Genomic DNA, 15,082 nt, shown 5'->3' with positions numbered 1-15,082 from the left:
CATCGTCTTTATATATTTTTCATACTCACATAGTCTTGAGTAGTCGAGACCATTATTATTCCATTTTGAGGTCTATTCCGATAATGCAATGGCCATCAATATGTCTACGGCGATCTTAGATCTGACCTATAAATTGATAGATGAAAACAGGTGCTTCTTCTCGGTATTGCCGGCCAGATGGCCTTGAATACATAGCATCCGGTGCACAAGCAAAATATCCTGTCAGATTCCTCGGTGAGGATCTTCTCACAATTGGTGACTTAATAGCTCATCGGTTTGATAATCTCATCATTCGGCAGATCAGTCAACTGGAAAGCACCCATTTCACATTATGTAAAGGAGTAGAAAAGGTATATTTTGTGACATTTCACACTTTTTTTTTATATTTCGTAAATTTCCCAGCTTTTTTCCTCATAATGCTTAAATTACTTTTTATTTACTGTTTTCTATTTATATTATTATTGTATTTTTAATTCCATTTCCTTTTTCGTTTCAATTCAATTATTCTTTTATTTTCTTGATGTTTATTTTCCTTTACGTTGTTACCACTCGCCTTTTTCATTGGTAAATACCTTGCAAAGGCAAACTCTTCATATTCAAAGTCTACTTTTAGGCGCCAACATGAAAATTACAATGCGTTCATTTATAAATGTTATCTATTTGCTTTTTGCAAGGAATTTTATTGCATTAAACATAAATTCATATATATTCTTTATATAGTGTGATATATTATGGGGTTTGCTGCATAAATAATTGTGATATTTCTCTCTTAAAAATTTAAACAATACGATAAGGACTCTAAAATGGAATGATATATGTATAAGCCATGTTTAGCTCATGGATTTTCATTTTATATGTACAAAAATAAATAAATAAATGTTACTAAGTGAATATGCTTATGGAATAGACCAAGCAAGGGGTATGTTGCTTTTAGTCCCAGTTAATTGGCTGTAGAATATCCTCCTGGGGACTTTTGCAGGCCATGCTGTTGCCATTAAACTCCTCATCATCTGTTAGTGCTTTGTTGTGGATTTTCGAGCAGTGATTTCGTAGACTATTCAAAGAAATAAATATTAAAATTATTAACAATTCACAATCTCTATTGCATTAAAATACTTACAACAAACGCTTCTTAAACAATTGTCCACAATATTTACATTTGTTCGGCACAATGCCACAATGAGACCATTTATGTACTTTCAATTGATCCATTGTTGTGAATTGCCGATTACAATTGGCCTCGGGACACATGTAACGTTTGCCAAAGTGTATGATATCCTTGTGCCGCTTCAAATGATGTGCATAACGAAAACTATTCGGACATTTGTCACACTGATGTGGCCTCTCATCGGTGTGGGTCCTTTGGTGAATATCTAATTCTAATTTACTTAGATACGATTTGGGACAGGAAGAACAACGAAATGTTCGTGCCATATGCTTCTTCAAATGATGCCGCAATAAATATAAGGTGGGATATTTAATGTCGCACACTTCACATTTGTATAGCCCCGAGGTTTGATCTTTGTTCTGGGACTTGATAAAATCGCGGCATGTCACTTTACGACTATGTACTCTAACGGCCTCGATTGTGGTACAATTTTCATGGCAGGCCGTACATTTGTATAGTATTTTATCATTTGCAACGCCAGTTGGTATTTCCGAGGATGCTGGGGTATCTGCGTTTATTGTTCGTGTATCAGTATTCATTGTTGGTGTATCTGTATTTGTTGAAATCTCAGTCTCCAAAGTGGGATTTGTGGTCAGTTCGGTGTTTTCTGTTAACATATCGGTTGCATTGAATATCATGTCTTTAGTGGCATCAACCGTTGTGTCAGTTGTGGGAACTGTGCCAATTGTAAGGTCATCTTGTAAATCTGGACAAATCATAACAAATGATGTTGAGGTGGAAGGTGTTACAACACAGTCTTCAAAGGGGAGTCCATTGTTGTTTTTTGTTCCGTTGTCACATTGTGCTGCTGGGTCGATGCTAAAGAGTTGTGATTCTTTGTTACATTCATCCGTAAGTCCTTTTTTATTTATTTTATTGAATAAAATATGGCAGCATTTTTTGGGAAAGATAATACAATTAACAATATCTCTTGATTGGTCTACCAAAATTAACAACAAAAAAGTAGGACGACTTGAAATCCACTACTTAATATTATATACTATTTTAATGACAATCCTCTCAAATATATTTTAAAGTTGTTCAGTGTCTTACATATCCTCGACCAGGCGATTGTTAGATTACTGAGAAAATTTTTCATTTTCCTTTCAACTCCCTTTCGAAAACCATACTTAAAATCAAACAGAAGTTGAACAAAAAGTAACACTTAATTACTCTCAAAATAATGAGTAAAAATAAAATTTCCAATTTTCCTTGCCAAAAATAAAATAACAAAAAATAAAAATAAAAACTTGGTATTTTGTTAAAAAAGGTATAATGTATTTTATAATTTTCTTCTTAGAGATTTGTTTGTTTTGCAATGATTTTCTGTTTCTTTTCTTGCGCTATTAAACAATCGGCAATTGAGATATAATCATATTTGCAGAGTATTATGTTTTGCTATCGTTATTTACAATTGATGGCATATCTCGGATTAGACCATTATTGTTGTTATTGTTATTATTATTATTAATAGTACTGTTGTTGTGGTTGTTGGGATTGGGATTAATAATATTGACCTCTTCATATACCTTACCGCTTGATGCATTCTCATTATTATTATTATTGTTATTAGTCATCACTGGTAGTGGTGCATCAACGTTATTATTATTTAACACCGGAGCGGTTGTGGTTGTTGTCGTTGTTGTTACAGTTTCTGTGGAATTAATTTGAATTTGTGGATTATTAATTGGTGTCGTTGAATGATTACGTTCCAAATGGCGTAACAATTTTGCTTTGGTTGAATATGATCGTATGCAGCGGGGACATTCATAAGGAAGTTCTGTATAGAAAATAGAAGAGTGGGGAGAGACAAACAATAATACAGGTAACAATAGGATAGAATGTGAATTCGTTTAACAACACACAGATGCATGTATGTATCGGTATACTTACTTTTTAATATATAAGAATCTGAAATGAAAATTGAATCCATTAGCAAATAATAAAACAAAGAAGCATTGCAAACTTACCATCGTGAATGCTATGATTTGTGTTCAAGTGTAATTGCACACTGGGAAAGTCTGTGGATTCATAGGTACATTTAGCACACATAAAGGTTGTTACTGTAAATAAAATGCGCATAAATAAAAATATATCATAATTCACCTAGCTTAATATAGGCTCCCCAACTTACCGCTGGATTGTTCAATACTCAAATTTTCCATAGAAGAATTATCACTAACATAAACTGCATGGAAAACGAAAAACATTAAAGGAAAACACTTCAAATACTCTATCTCCAATTCAAGAACATACCTTTATCACCCTTGGCCTGGATCATATCCCTTGTGGGTATTCTCTTATGGACAGCCCGATAATGGCGTATTAAAGCACGTTTAGTGTTATAGAGATTGGTACACATTTCACAACGATACGGAGCCAGTCCTAAAAAAACCCAACATTTATTTTATGAATACTTTTTTTTCAAAAACTCCCTTACCTCTGTGCAAAAACATATGATTTTCAAATTGATACTGGCTGAGAAATGATTTTTGACACTGGGCACAATAGGATGTGGCCGTCTCCGTTTGACTTTCACTCTGCTCCTTGAGGACATCATCAAAATCATCATCGGAAGTGAGAGCCAAATTACGCATATCATTGTCATCGGATGAATTTTCAACATCATCAAAATCCTCAAAGAGAGCATCGCCGTTAAAATCAAAATCCATATCGGTTTCAATGGTCTGTTCCATTTCCACAATTTGTGGTATTGCATCGGATGGTAGGGTATATGTAGAACTGGAGGATGGTGTTAGGGGAGCAACGGCATTGCTTAATGTGGTATTTGGTGTTAACACCAATGTCATGGGATCAACAACGTTATTGAAGCTCGTTGTCAAGGAATTGTCCAGGGGAGTGGTTGTGATGACAACTTCTTCTTGTTGTGGCAATTGTTGTAATACTTGAATCTGATGTGTTTGCGGCGTCTGATTAGGCTCTTGATATTGTAACTGTATTTGTGGCTCTGTTGTGATATTATGTTGCTGCATGGGTAAAAGGGTTTCTGTGGGTTGTAAGTCCAAAGAGTTCCCTGTGGTTTGCTCCTGCACTTGTTTCACAGTACTTGGTGTTTTTGTTTCCTTTTTTTGGAGTTGCTTTTCCGCCTCCTCCTGGGCACTATGCAGTTTGTAATGTTCATACAATTTATTGCGATAGAAAAATACCTCATTGCATTTACGACAATTCAATCCATTCAAATAATCCGGTAACATGGGATCTTCTTCGGCCGTCGTTGTATTCATTGTATTATTTATATTATTACTTATGTTTACAGAGGAAGTTTTTTGAGGCGAGCCCCCACTAAGGCTGGAGGCGGTTGACGTGGTCGGTGATGATCTCATTGTTTTATTAGACACTGGCTGTATGAGAGTGTTGTTGGTAATGCCCGTACGTGTTGGCCTTTGCTGTATATCCTGTACATTCATGCAATGCTTGGCCAGATAATGCCGTTTAATTTCATACTTCAAATCACATTCATAGAAACATATATCGCAACTGTATACCAATTTCGGAGATCTGGCAAAACGTTCAATTTTCTCAACAATGGCATTTTTTGTTTGTGGATCCATTTCAGCGTCCGCACAACGTGTGGTTGGTTTATTTTTCGGTTGTAGCTGCTTGTTTGTCGGCTGGATGTTGTGTTTGCTTTTGTAGTGTTGATTTAAATCAATTTTAAAGAAGGTATAAAATGAACAATGATCGCAGAAGAAATGTGGAATTTCTGGAGGGCGGAGAAGAACAAGAGAGGGAGAGAGAAAAGATTATTAAATGACTGCGGCTTGTGTTTTCACAAAACTCACCATTGTGTGTCAACATATGGGTTTTCAGCTCATCTTGTGTATCAAATTCTTTGGCACATATTTTGCAAATATTTCTTTTTGGCTGTTCAATAAATGTGGCGGGGATCATGTCTTCGTCAATGGGGGATATGGGTACATCTGAAAGAAAGTACATTACATTTTTTATTTGTGAAGTTGTTTTAAAGAATGATTTTTACTAATATGCTCCCATACCTTGTGTCTGTTCTGGTGTATTCTCTGGATCCTCCACAATAATATCATCCACATCCATTTGCACCATATCATTGTTTGAAATTATCATACTGGTGGCGTTTGCATCGCTTTGTGTAAGCGCCAGGTTATTTGTATTGCCATTATCTTGTGACACAATAATATTCGATGTACTGCCATCATTTGGGACCTGAAGAATATTTTCGAGCACCAATCCATTGTCCAAGGACAAAGTTGTACCATCTCCAGCATTAATGTATTCAATAACAACACCTACAAAATACACGAATTAATTAAAACACACATTCTAGCCAACATAATTGGCATACATACCCTTGCCCATAACATTTTCCACAGACCCATCGGCCATAACAATAAATTCATTACCAACATTTGTGTCATTTTGCATATTGAGATTTCCTTCAAAGCCGGAATTGAATGTAAATGCCTCTCCATTTGTTTGGGCAAAAATTGTCGTTGTTGCAGCATTTCCCTCCAGGGGAGCCGTTGTTGTTTGGGTATTTATGGCGGTGGCATAAACGATATTTTGATTTTGTGGGGCACTTGTGTAAATAATTTCATGAGAGTTTTGTGCTGTTGCTACGGGCTGGTGGTTATCAACATAAACTTCACCTGAGTTTGACAGTGGTTGTTGTAGAAATTGCTGTCTCTGTCCGCTGCCATTAACAGTTTGTCTGGTGGATGTGCTATTGCTGCTTTTAATGGGAGGTGTAATTTTTGTCTTGGGCTTCAATTGTTCAGGGGTTGGTTCAACGCCGTGCGTAAATTGATAATGTTGTATTAAATGATTGCGTTGATGATGTTCAAATCCACATAATTGACAATTATAGGCAATTATATCTGTGTAAGGCATGGGAAAGGGGAAATACATTATTTAAAGAATACATTTTTATTATGGATTTATTTTATTACTAAAGATTAGACGACAATGTAGAGGATATTGTGTTATTTTTATTTATATTAAATTGTAGGCATTCTCTAAACCGGAAATTCATACAAAATCAATGCCACTTTTCTCGTAATAAAACACAATTATTAACACTTGTTTGGAAAAGGCTACATTCTTGTTGCCTTTTTTTGCAAATTCACATAATACCAACAGATGTTTTTTTCTTTATCCCTGCCTCACTCCTTTACCATTAACACTACCACTTGATTGCCCAAATTATTGCAAATACAACACATGTTCATACGCGAAACTCCAAAAAAACCAAATCTTGTTTCCTTTACTTTCAACAATAACAACAGATCAAACGTTTGCCAAATGATGACTCACACAAACAAATGTCAATGGGGGGGGGGAAGTCATAAGGATTCTACCAACTTACCCAAATGCAATTTGACGTGATCTTTTAAAGACCTCTTTGTTTCCAATTTTGTATTGCAAATTTTACAACGATAACGTTTGGGCTTCTTTACTTCCTCGCTTGCCTTTGCTTGGGCCGCCTAAAAGCACCACGCAATCACAACACACAAAAGAAACGCAGACAAAAATAAAATTACATTAATTAGGACACTTGCGACACTACACCACAACATTCATCGACTCACCTCCTCTCGTTCGAGTTGCTTTTGTTTTTCTTTGATTTCATTGATACGAATTTTTAGCACTTCCTGGGCTTTGGTGGCATTTTTCATAAACCAATAGGCCACTTGTAATGCGGATGCACAATCTTTGCATATACACAGGGGCAGGGCATCGGTTTCCTCCGTAACTCCGCTATAGCTAGGCATACAGTAGTTGAGACAATCCAAATATGTACTTCTGTCAGCACCGCCATTCATGGGCGCGCTTAAATTTTGCATTTCTCCATTTGCTTGCAAACATGTTCGACAGACGGATGAATAATAGTCCTTGCAATCCTGTATACTTTTTTTATCGTCCATCTTTTTTCTATGTGCTTGCCTTTAAGGGGGGTTTACGTAGACCCCTTGATCTTTGTTTGCCTATTCTTTGATGAGTTTTTTCTCTACTCTTTGTGTTGTTTATAGTTTTATAGTTATGTAAAATAATTGTCTGCAATTTATTTGATTTTTTGCAAATTCTTTTCCCGAAATTACGAATTTCATTAAATTCTTTGTAATTTTCGTGTTGTTTACTAGTACTGTGTTGCCGGACTGTCAAAGTAGTGGATTGATGTTTGTGTGGTGCTGCCACTCGCAATAATTGACACCGGATTGCCAACCCTTATAAAGTTAGTAAGTAAACGCATAGACAAATTAAGATATAGACAACGAAAAGTTAGTTTGGTCTTTTTTTCCAGGTGGCTCTCATCATGTTTTGCATAGACAACATGCTCATTTACGCGTTCAAGCCACTCGACTTCGAAAACACATTTCATCGTTTTTCAAGAATTTCACTTGATTATTCCGGAATTTTTTGATGTCATCTCGTAATTTTCACATTTATTTTATTATGGAACAATTTCCAACTGACAAATATCCTACAATTTTTGTTATTTTTAACGTTTTAGAATTGAGTGACTTCAATATTCCCACTCAAACCCCTGAAACGATATAGACGACATCTGCTGATTCGATTTTTTTCGAAGATAAACGGTGAGAGCATTTCGTTGTCTATATTTTCATTTGTCTATGGTAAACGTTTAGATTCAACTAGACGATTGGCAACGCGAATGAGTTGTGCCATAGACAAATGAAAATATAGACAACGAAATGCTCTCACCGTTTATCTTCGAAAAAAATCGAATCAGCAGATGTCGTCTATATCGTTTCAGGGGTTTGAGTGGGAATATTGAAGTCACTCAATTCTAAAACGTTAAAAATAACAAAAATTGTAGGATATTTGTCAGTTGGAAATTGTTCCATAATAAAATAAATGTGAAAATTACGAGATGACATCAAAAAATTCCGGAATAATCAAGTGAAATTCTTGAAAAACGATGAAATGTGTTTTCGAAGTCGAGTGGCTTGAACGCGTAAATGAGCATGTTGTCTATGCAAAACATGATGAGAGCCACCTGGAAAAAAAGACCAAACTAACTTTTCGTTGTCTATATCTTAATTTGTCTATGGTTGTGCTCCAACGTTTAACATCGACGTTCATTTACAGAAAGTGGAAAAAATGACAAAATAATGAATGAAATCATAATTTTTATTGCGCTTAAAATTTAGCGTATGTTTGTGAGTTCAGTATTTTACTCATTAATTAATTTGAAGGTATATTATCCGCCTGTTTTTGTTGACAACCACAACTCAGGCACTTGGACTAAAACCTTTTGCAATAACGCACAAGTTTCGATTCATGATCGTTCAATAATAGTTTTTGTACACACAAAAATATATTAAACAAGATATACAGGGAGAGATGAAAAAACTGTAACCAACTTCAGACTGCTGTCATTTCTAAGCCACTCGTCCGACAGCTGTTAAAATTACACCAGTGACAGCTCTTTATATTGTTTACAAGCATGCGAAATCATTTTGGTTAGAATTTTCCAGATAAAAAGTTATTCGTGATCGAATTCAAGCGTGATAGTGTGATTTCTTTATATTTGGCGGGAAAACCACAAGTGGCTATCGTTAATGCACTCCAGTATTTAAATGTGAACAAATCTTTTGTGTCTCGTACCATCGCTCGTTACCGTGATACTGGTAGCGCAGCCTCAAGGAAGTGAAGAGAAGAACGCAGCAGTGGCCGAAAAATGGCTCGTGAGCTGACATATCGCAATATTCCATTCGGCAAATATTGAAAAATGAGCTCGGGGTAAAGCCATTGAAATCCAAAAAGTGCAAGAATTTAGACCGCATCAGAAAGAAAATAGACTTAAAAGAATTTTGTTTTCTCCGATGAGAAAACAATCGTTGTCCAGCAATTTCTAAACGAACAAAATGATCGTGTTTACTGACCAATTCGAACTATATCTTATTCTAAAATTTAATGCTATTTCCGAATTTTTCATTCAATTAAATTAAAAATTATGTCATTTGACTTTGTTGTAGTTTTTTCTATCAGCCTGTATGTTTGTACATTTATATTCTTTATTCGCTGTGTTTAAAGAAAGTCATTCATATTTTTGCAGGGGATTTTAAATATATTACTCCTGTTTCTTTTTATTGAAGCATTTGGTTTACTAGTAGCTTATATTTAACTAAATTAATTACTTAAAAACATGATACTTTAAGCTATTTAATATATTACACAGAAATGCAAGAACTTAATTAACATCCTAAAAAAACAATTACCGTACTCTAACCAATTATTTTTCATTACATTTATTACACTCAATATTTAAATGCATTTCATTTACATACATGCATCAGTCTTTCAGTAACAATCTTTTAAAATATCTTCCACAATATTATTATTGATATTCTGTTCAACAATATTTTCTATATTTTCTTGCTGTGTTTCTATGAGATCTCCATCAATTTCATAAACCTGCTCATCATCTATTGGTTGCCCTAAATTAACATTTAAATACTGATTATTACCCGTTTCACAGAGTTCTGCATTTTCATCTAGATCAATTTCAAAATCTCTGTACAAGGTTGATTGATTTAAATCATCATCGTTGGACTCATCATCATCGTCACAGGGTACGATGGGATAATACAATATTCCATCATCGTCCTCATCATCGGATAAAACAACACTTTCAGTGCCTAAATTTGTAGACATGGGAGCTATTTCTCTTTTCACTTGGCTTTTATTGGATAAAATCTGGGATAGTACCAACATTTTGTTGTCGGAAGACTGCACCAGATTGTATTCCTCTGGTGTTAGTAATTCTATGAGGGTTTTCGTGCTTTTCACATAACGATCTACTTTTTCCCACGGCACATTGTGCCGACTAACGTAATGACGCCGTATACTAACCACACTGCAAAACAGGGCAAAGTCGTGATGACACAAAAAGCATAGTAACGTCTTCTCGGTTATGGGGTGTTCTTGCTGATTGTGTAGTCGTTTTTCTTGGGGAGTATCAAAAACAAGCTTGCATCGGAAACAGCCATAGAAATTGCCAGTTGTTTTGGTTTTTCTCATTACTTTAAACCATAAATACTCCTGGCGCTCCTCTGGGTTATATTGCATTTTTGCCACATGTTGTGGTTTTGATCGTCTGACTATTTCATCACAAGTACCAAATTCCACAACATGAATTTTGGTCTGGTGTTGACGCAAACTTCTTGAATTTGAGCAAGAAAATTTACAAACAATACAACGAAGTCGTTGCTTTTTGTGTTTTTCCCTGATATGAAAATTGAGATTGCTAACCGTTTTGTAGGTGGCTCCACACGTTTCACATACATAGCAATGACTTGGACGTTTCCAAACTCGTTTTTTGGAAATGTTTTGATGTTGACAGTCTTTGGCCATTTGCCGGGTGAAATGCATTCGACAGCATACCGAACACGCATGCTGGGGTGGAAAATGTTTTATACGATGACGCCGCAAATCGATGCGCCGCTGAAAATCTTCATAACAAATATCACATATAATGGGTTCGGGTGGTGTCTGGGGATCATCATGAGAATTGTTATCATCCGACTCTGTTTGGGTATCTTCATCGCCAAATATCAAGTCCATATCGGGCGCTGCGCTATTAACAAAATAAGGTTTTTTCTTTTTTTGACTTTCCTTGTAAAGCATCCATCTTGGATAGCGCCATATATCATTGTAGTCCTTTCGACCCGTATTATTTATCCAAATTATGTTTTTGTTACATTTACGAATATTTTCCTTGAGAAACCTCTCAAGTATTTCATAATATTCTGGAAATGTGAGGGTAAATTTTGTACCCAAATCCTTGGCCTTTTCATTGGCTCGCATGGTTCGATTAAACCATATATAAATACGCTGTATGCTAAGACGAACTTCTACATCTGTCATGTGTATGTTAAACATTGAATTTATGTGTGTGCGCAACTCCATAATACTGGAGCGTATTTTTTCCAATGTTGTTCGGTTTTTAGTTTCTTGAAAATTATATAATTCAGGGTACTTTTCCAATTGTCGAAGAAATTCAAAAACAATTTTACGATTTGTTAAACCGAATAGTATCTGAAAATAAGAGGAAATGTTTATTTAGGTCTTGTAAATAATTGAGGATTATCTATTTTACACCGCAGTTATTTGTTGAGCTTGGCTGTTCATCTTCATTTTCATCATTCGATGGCATATCATCCTCAGAGTCTATATAGCGTGATGGAAAGGGTGCAACTTGTGGTGGATTCTGAGGCGTCACTTTTGGCTTAACTAAGTCATCGAACTAAAGGAAAAAAAACATAAAGTTGGATGTTACTTTGCAGTAGCTTTCAATGTGAGATTTTTTGTTTGGGAAACCTACGGGCAAAACTGGTTCAATAGTTGTGGCTACAATGGTCTCCATTGGTTCGGCCTACAAACAAGAAAATTGTAACATTACATGTAAAGCAAAAAACAATTAAAGACCTACTTGAATGTCATTTTCATCAAGAATCAAGGGAGGGGACTCTAAGAATTCAATATATTCCATGTCATCCTGGGAGGCCTAAAATAGAGAAATATATATTTGTTTAATCTAAAAAATGTATATCTGAACATACATACATCTTCAATGTTTTGAAGATCCTGAAACTCGTCAGCATTATCATCTTCATCTTGGGAAGACCACTCATTGGCAATCAAAGTGGGTAAATCAGGTACTTTACACTCGCTTTTCTTATTATCACTCAAGATATTCTTTTCTATATGGTGCAAACCATCAGGATCATCCACCATTTCACTATCGTCACCTTCATATTTCGAAGACCAACCATTTCCAATTAATATTGCCGATTCCTGGTGTTTTTTCGAATCCAAGGAAGAAAAACTGTTATGTTGGCTTGGATTTTTTATGTCCACTTGATCCGCATTGACTTTTCTTATTTTCGACGAAGATTCCGAAGTCGCAGTTTCGACCGATTCCACCTCAGAATGCAAACGTTTATCACCAATGGGCAATTGATTGGAATTCTTATGGTTATCATTTTTATCACAATTCTTTTTGACGTTCTGTGGATGCATGCTTTGTATGTGCCTGATGAAATAACTACATTTTTTTAAGGGAAACTCTTGATAACAATAAAAACAATGAATGGTAAAATCTTGCGCAGCAATAATACCACAAATGCTATCGTTGCAGGTGAATCTGGAAGAAGTATCATAATTAATGCAAATCAAATTAAAATAGCGCAAGAGTTCATACTTTGTTTGGGTTAATTTTGATTGATGTTGGACAATGGGTTTTGTGGTTGGAATATTACTTGTCTGTATGGACCTTGACGTGTAATTGCTATAGTTTGTTGATCCACTATATAAATTATCTTCAAGTACATCAATTTCGTCTTCGATTATGATATCTTCATTATCGGAGAAACTTGGTATATCTTCATAGTCGTACATTTCATTTTCCACAGCTTCCAGGTACCTTATATATTCGGGTTTATTTTCACAAGCTTCTGCTGGTGATTTATGTCCATCCTTTGGTGACACTCTAGGCCTTTTGTTTGTAACTTTATTGGTTATTACTTTAAATGCATTAGGAATAATTCCCGTTTGTTCCATATTGTTAAATGCTTTACAAAATTTGTCAATGGAATGCTGCAAGGAGAAACTAGAAAATTATTCTGCACACCGTAACAAGCCGAGTAATAATTACCTTATAAACAGAACCTTAATGGGCTCATTAATCTATTTCATATAGCCTCTCGCTTGGAAACCTTCATCAAATATAACTAGTTTCCATTGCAGCACTTTGTTGAATTCGGTTAGTCCTGTGTGGGCATGCACGCTACTCAAATGTGACTACAAAGCCTCCTTAGTAAACCTCTGCCGTAAAAAAACTAAATAAGTATGGAGATAATGTTGATAATGAAGCCAATAAAAACAAAATAATAAATAAACGGGACGAATGCACAATTGATAAAATATGAGAATATAAACAAAATCGTCGTCCACAATTGGTTTCTACAGGTCGACAATGTACGATGTTAGGGGTTTCTAGATCGCAAACTCGATGCAACGATTTATCGTCATGTAAAGGCGTCCAACTGTGAATTTAAAGAAAGTATATTCAGTATATAATTAAAAAAATATAATTCTTTTGTTGAAAGATTAATCTGCAACAAATTACAACAAAAGATTAGATGGTAATTAAATGAAACCCCATTTGTAAAAATAGCGAACAAAATTGCCGAGGGATGTAAGGTTTCTGAAAATCGATAATGGACACGACTAGGGGTTTCAAGGTAGAAAACGACAATCATTGGCTCATCGACATAAAGGAGTTGCCAAACGGAAATAAAAATAGAAGGTTTTAGCAAACAATTAAATTTTTTTGGTGGAATATGTCTTCGCTAAATGAGGTACAGTATTGCCAATGCGTGGTAGTGAGTACCGTTAATTAAGAAATGATTTTTTGGTTTCTACGTTCCCATTACAATAGGACAAAAGAAGGGACAAACTTAAATAAAATATTCTTTATGTAAGATTTTAATAAAGCCATATTTCAGAAAACAAAATTTAACATCGTATAGCGAAGTGAAGGTGGAAAACTTCATATTAAAGTAGAAAGCAGTCCCTTAAGGAACTTTTTATATATAAGAAGGAGGAGTAGATTCAAACTAGGGGAATAAAATAGAATAATAATAAACATCTTCCTGCAATTGCAAACATTCTCTTCCCTTTGGATAAATCAGTAACGCTATCCTGTTCACTACCATTTATCCAACTTTGTGGGTTCCAATGCGACTCATTTGTTTGTTTTTGTAATTGCTATCAATTATTAATAATGTCAATCAAACATGCATGGATTTAATTAATTTTTGGTCCTCTACTCTATTGTTTGCATTAGAATCAATTAAGTAAAACAATTTCATGTAATTTACATACAATAATATACACACAAAAACGCACACCTACAAACACATCCACACATACACAGTGATTCAAATGCAACTAACACACAATAATTTATGTGGAAAATCAAGTGAAAAAAAAAACACTGCAGCACATTTGTAACAATTTAATATAATCTGCTTTGGCTTTGGTCACGCAATAATAGTTTATGGGATGTGGAATTGTGTGGCGAGGTTAGGGGAGTGTTCGGTGTATGGAGAACATGTTTATTAAATTACCTCCTCCTCCTCTTCCAATTCACGACCGGAAAATATTTATGTACATCGACCACAATAATATGAGCAAGTGAAAATACTAACATTTGTTGTTGCATTCGTAAAAACCACCATTTAAAATCGGAAATGGAGCCATAAACAGCTATGAAATGCCAAGAGGAAGGGGAAATGTAAATGAATAACTTTGTCAAATACAATTGGGAGTTTAATGCTTTTATTCGTATCGGAGGCGTGATTTGTTTTAGTCTTCGAATGATTTAAAATGTAGAATGATAAAAAATTGACAGGCCCACAGGTAAATGATGTCATATTTTACTTTATTTTTTATATGTACTACCAGCCGAGCCAAGAAGTTGTTTTTGGGGGTATATTCTTAAGCCTACTATGTCCATAGATTCATTTCTGGGTTTGACTTAACTCATCGTGTTGAGATGTTACTTTAAGAGGGCATTCACTTTTCACTGACAACACCGGCTAGAAAACGGTTTGGCTGTAAAACTTTTGGATGAAAATAGAATAAAAAAAATCCGAGAGTTTTTAGTAAATCAGAGTTATTTCCAAAGAACGAATGTTCGATGAGACGGTAAATCGAAACAATAAACCGAAAGCAACTCAAAAATAATTCTATAAGGGGCAATAATAAAAACGTCACCGTTTGTGGGTAGATAGGGCTATACAAGTCGAAGAATAATCACTCCAGTGATTTCGAGGTCGAAAGTGTCATACATTGATTTATGGCTCTAAAAGTGTTGCCAATCAACAA

At 35.1% G+C, this 15,082-nt stretch overlaps 3 protein-coding genes across 3 annotated transcripts; all 3 read right to left on the bottom strand.

The window, feature by feature from the left end:
* Positions 1-565: 565 nt before the first annotated feature.
* LOC131805565 (zinc finger protein 878-like) lies at positions 566-2,286 on the bottom strand. The gene is made up of 2 exons (XM_059128858.1): positions 1,121-2,286; positions 566-1,054 (listed from the first exon to the last, which is right to left on the bottom strand). The coding sequence occupies exons 1-2, from the start codon at positions 1,885-1,887 to the stop codon at positions 931-933; spliced, it is 891 nt and encodes a 296-aa protein (XP_058984841.1). The 5' UTR covers positions 1,888-2,286; the 3' UTR covers positions 566-930.
* A 138-nt stretch (positions 2,287-2,424) lies between these two features.
* LOC131800575 (zinc finger protein 236-like) lies at positions 2,425-7,340 on the bottom strand. The gene is made up of 11 exons (XM_059128857.1): positions 6,754-7,340; positions 6,531-6,648; positions 5,515-6,042; positions 5,185-5,454; positions 4,972-5,109; positions 3,609-4,892; positions 3,425-3,553; positions 3,303-3,356; positions 3,139-3,231; positions 3,062-3,079; positions 2,425-2,948 (listed from the first exon to the last, which is right to left on the bottom strand). Exons 1-11 carry the CDS (start codon positions 7,087-7,089, stop codon positions 2,557-2,559), a joined length of 3,360 nt encoding a protein of 1,119 aa, XP_058984840.1. The 5' UTR covers positions 7,090-7,340; the 3' UTR covers positions 2,425-2,556.
* Positions 7,341-9,330: 1,990 nt separating this feature from the next.
* Positions 9,331-13,389, bottom strand: LOC101894646 (uncharacterized). Its single transcript, XM_011293019.3, has 7 exons — positions 12,846-13,389; positions 12,393-12,787; positions 11,756-12,335; positions 11,622-11,696; positions 11,514-11,564; positions 11,289-11,435; positions 9,331-11,227 (listed from the first exon to the last, which is right to left on the bottom strand). Exons 2-7 carry the CDS (start codon positions 12,749-12,751, stop codon positions 9,491-9,493), a joined length of 2,949 nt encoding a protein of 982 aa, XP_011291321.1. The 5' UTR covers positions 12,752-12,787; positions 12,846-13,389; the 3' UTR covers positions 9,331-9,490.
* Between the last annotated feature and the right edge of the window lie 1,693 nt (positions 13,390-15,082).

The sequence above is a fragment of the Musca domestica genome, unplaced genomic scaffold (assembly GCF_030504385.1).
Source record: "Musca domestica strain aabys unplaced genomic scaffold, Musca_domestica.polishedcontigs.V.1.1 58, whole genome shotgun sequence".
Lineage (NCBI taxonomy): Eukaryota > Metazoa > Arthropoda > Insecta > Diptera > Muscidae > Musca > Musca domestica.
The sequence above is the reverse complement of the archived record's forward strand: the minus strand, read 5'-3'. Positions and strand labels throughout refer to the sequence as shown.

What these genes read in the sequence shown, in the direction of transcription:
- LOC131805565 (XM_059128858.1), bottom strand. Translation starts at nt 1,887, where the DNA reads ATGATTTGTCCAGATTTACAAGATGACCTTACAATTGGCACAGTTCCC. An exon ending in TTGTTTAAGAAGCGTTTGTT is followed by an intron (nt 1,055 to 1,120) that starts GTAAGTATTTTA and finishes TTCTTTGAATAG; the next exon opens with TCTACGAAATCACTGCTCGA.
- LOC131800575 (XM_059128857.1), bottom strand. Translation starts at nt 7,089, where the DNA reads ATGGACGATAAAAAAAGTATACAGGATTGCAAGGACTATTATTCATCC. An exon ending in AGCAACTCGAACGAGAGGAG is followed by an intron (nt 6,649 to 6,753) that starts GTGAGTCGATGA and finishes TGGTGCTTTTAG; the next exon opens with GCGGCCCAAGCAAAGGCAAG. An exon ending in CCATATGTTGACACACAATG is followed by an intron (nt 4,893 to 4,971) that starts GTGAGTTTTGTG and finishes TCCGCCCTCCAG; the next exon opens with AAATTCCACATTTCTTCTGC.
- LOC101894646 (XM_011293019.3), bottom strand. Translation starts at nt 12,751, where the DNA reads ATGGAACAAACGGGAATTATTCCTAATGCATTTAAAGTAATAACCAAT. An exon ending in TTGATGAAAATGACATTCAA is followed by an intron (nt 11,565 to 11,621) that starts GTAGGTCTTTAA and finishes TCTTGTTTGTAG; the next exon opens with GCCGAACCAATGGAGACCAT. An exon ending in CTATTGAACCAGTTTTGCCC is followed by an intron (nt 11,436 to 11,513) that starts GTAGGTTTCCCA and finishes TTTTTCCTTTAG; the next exon opens with TTCGATGACTTAGTTAAGCC.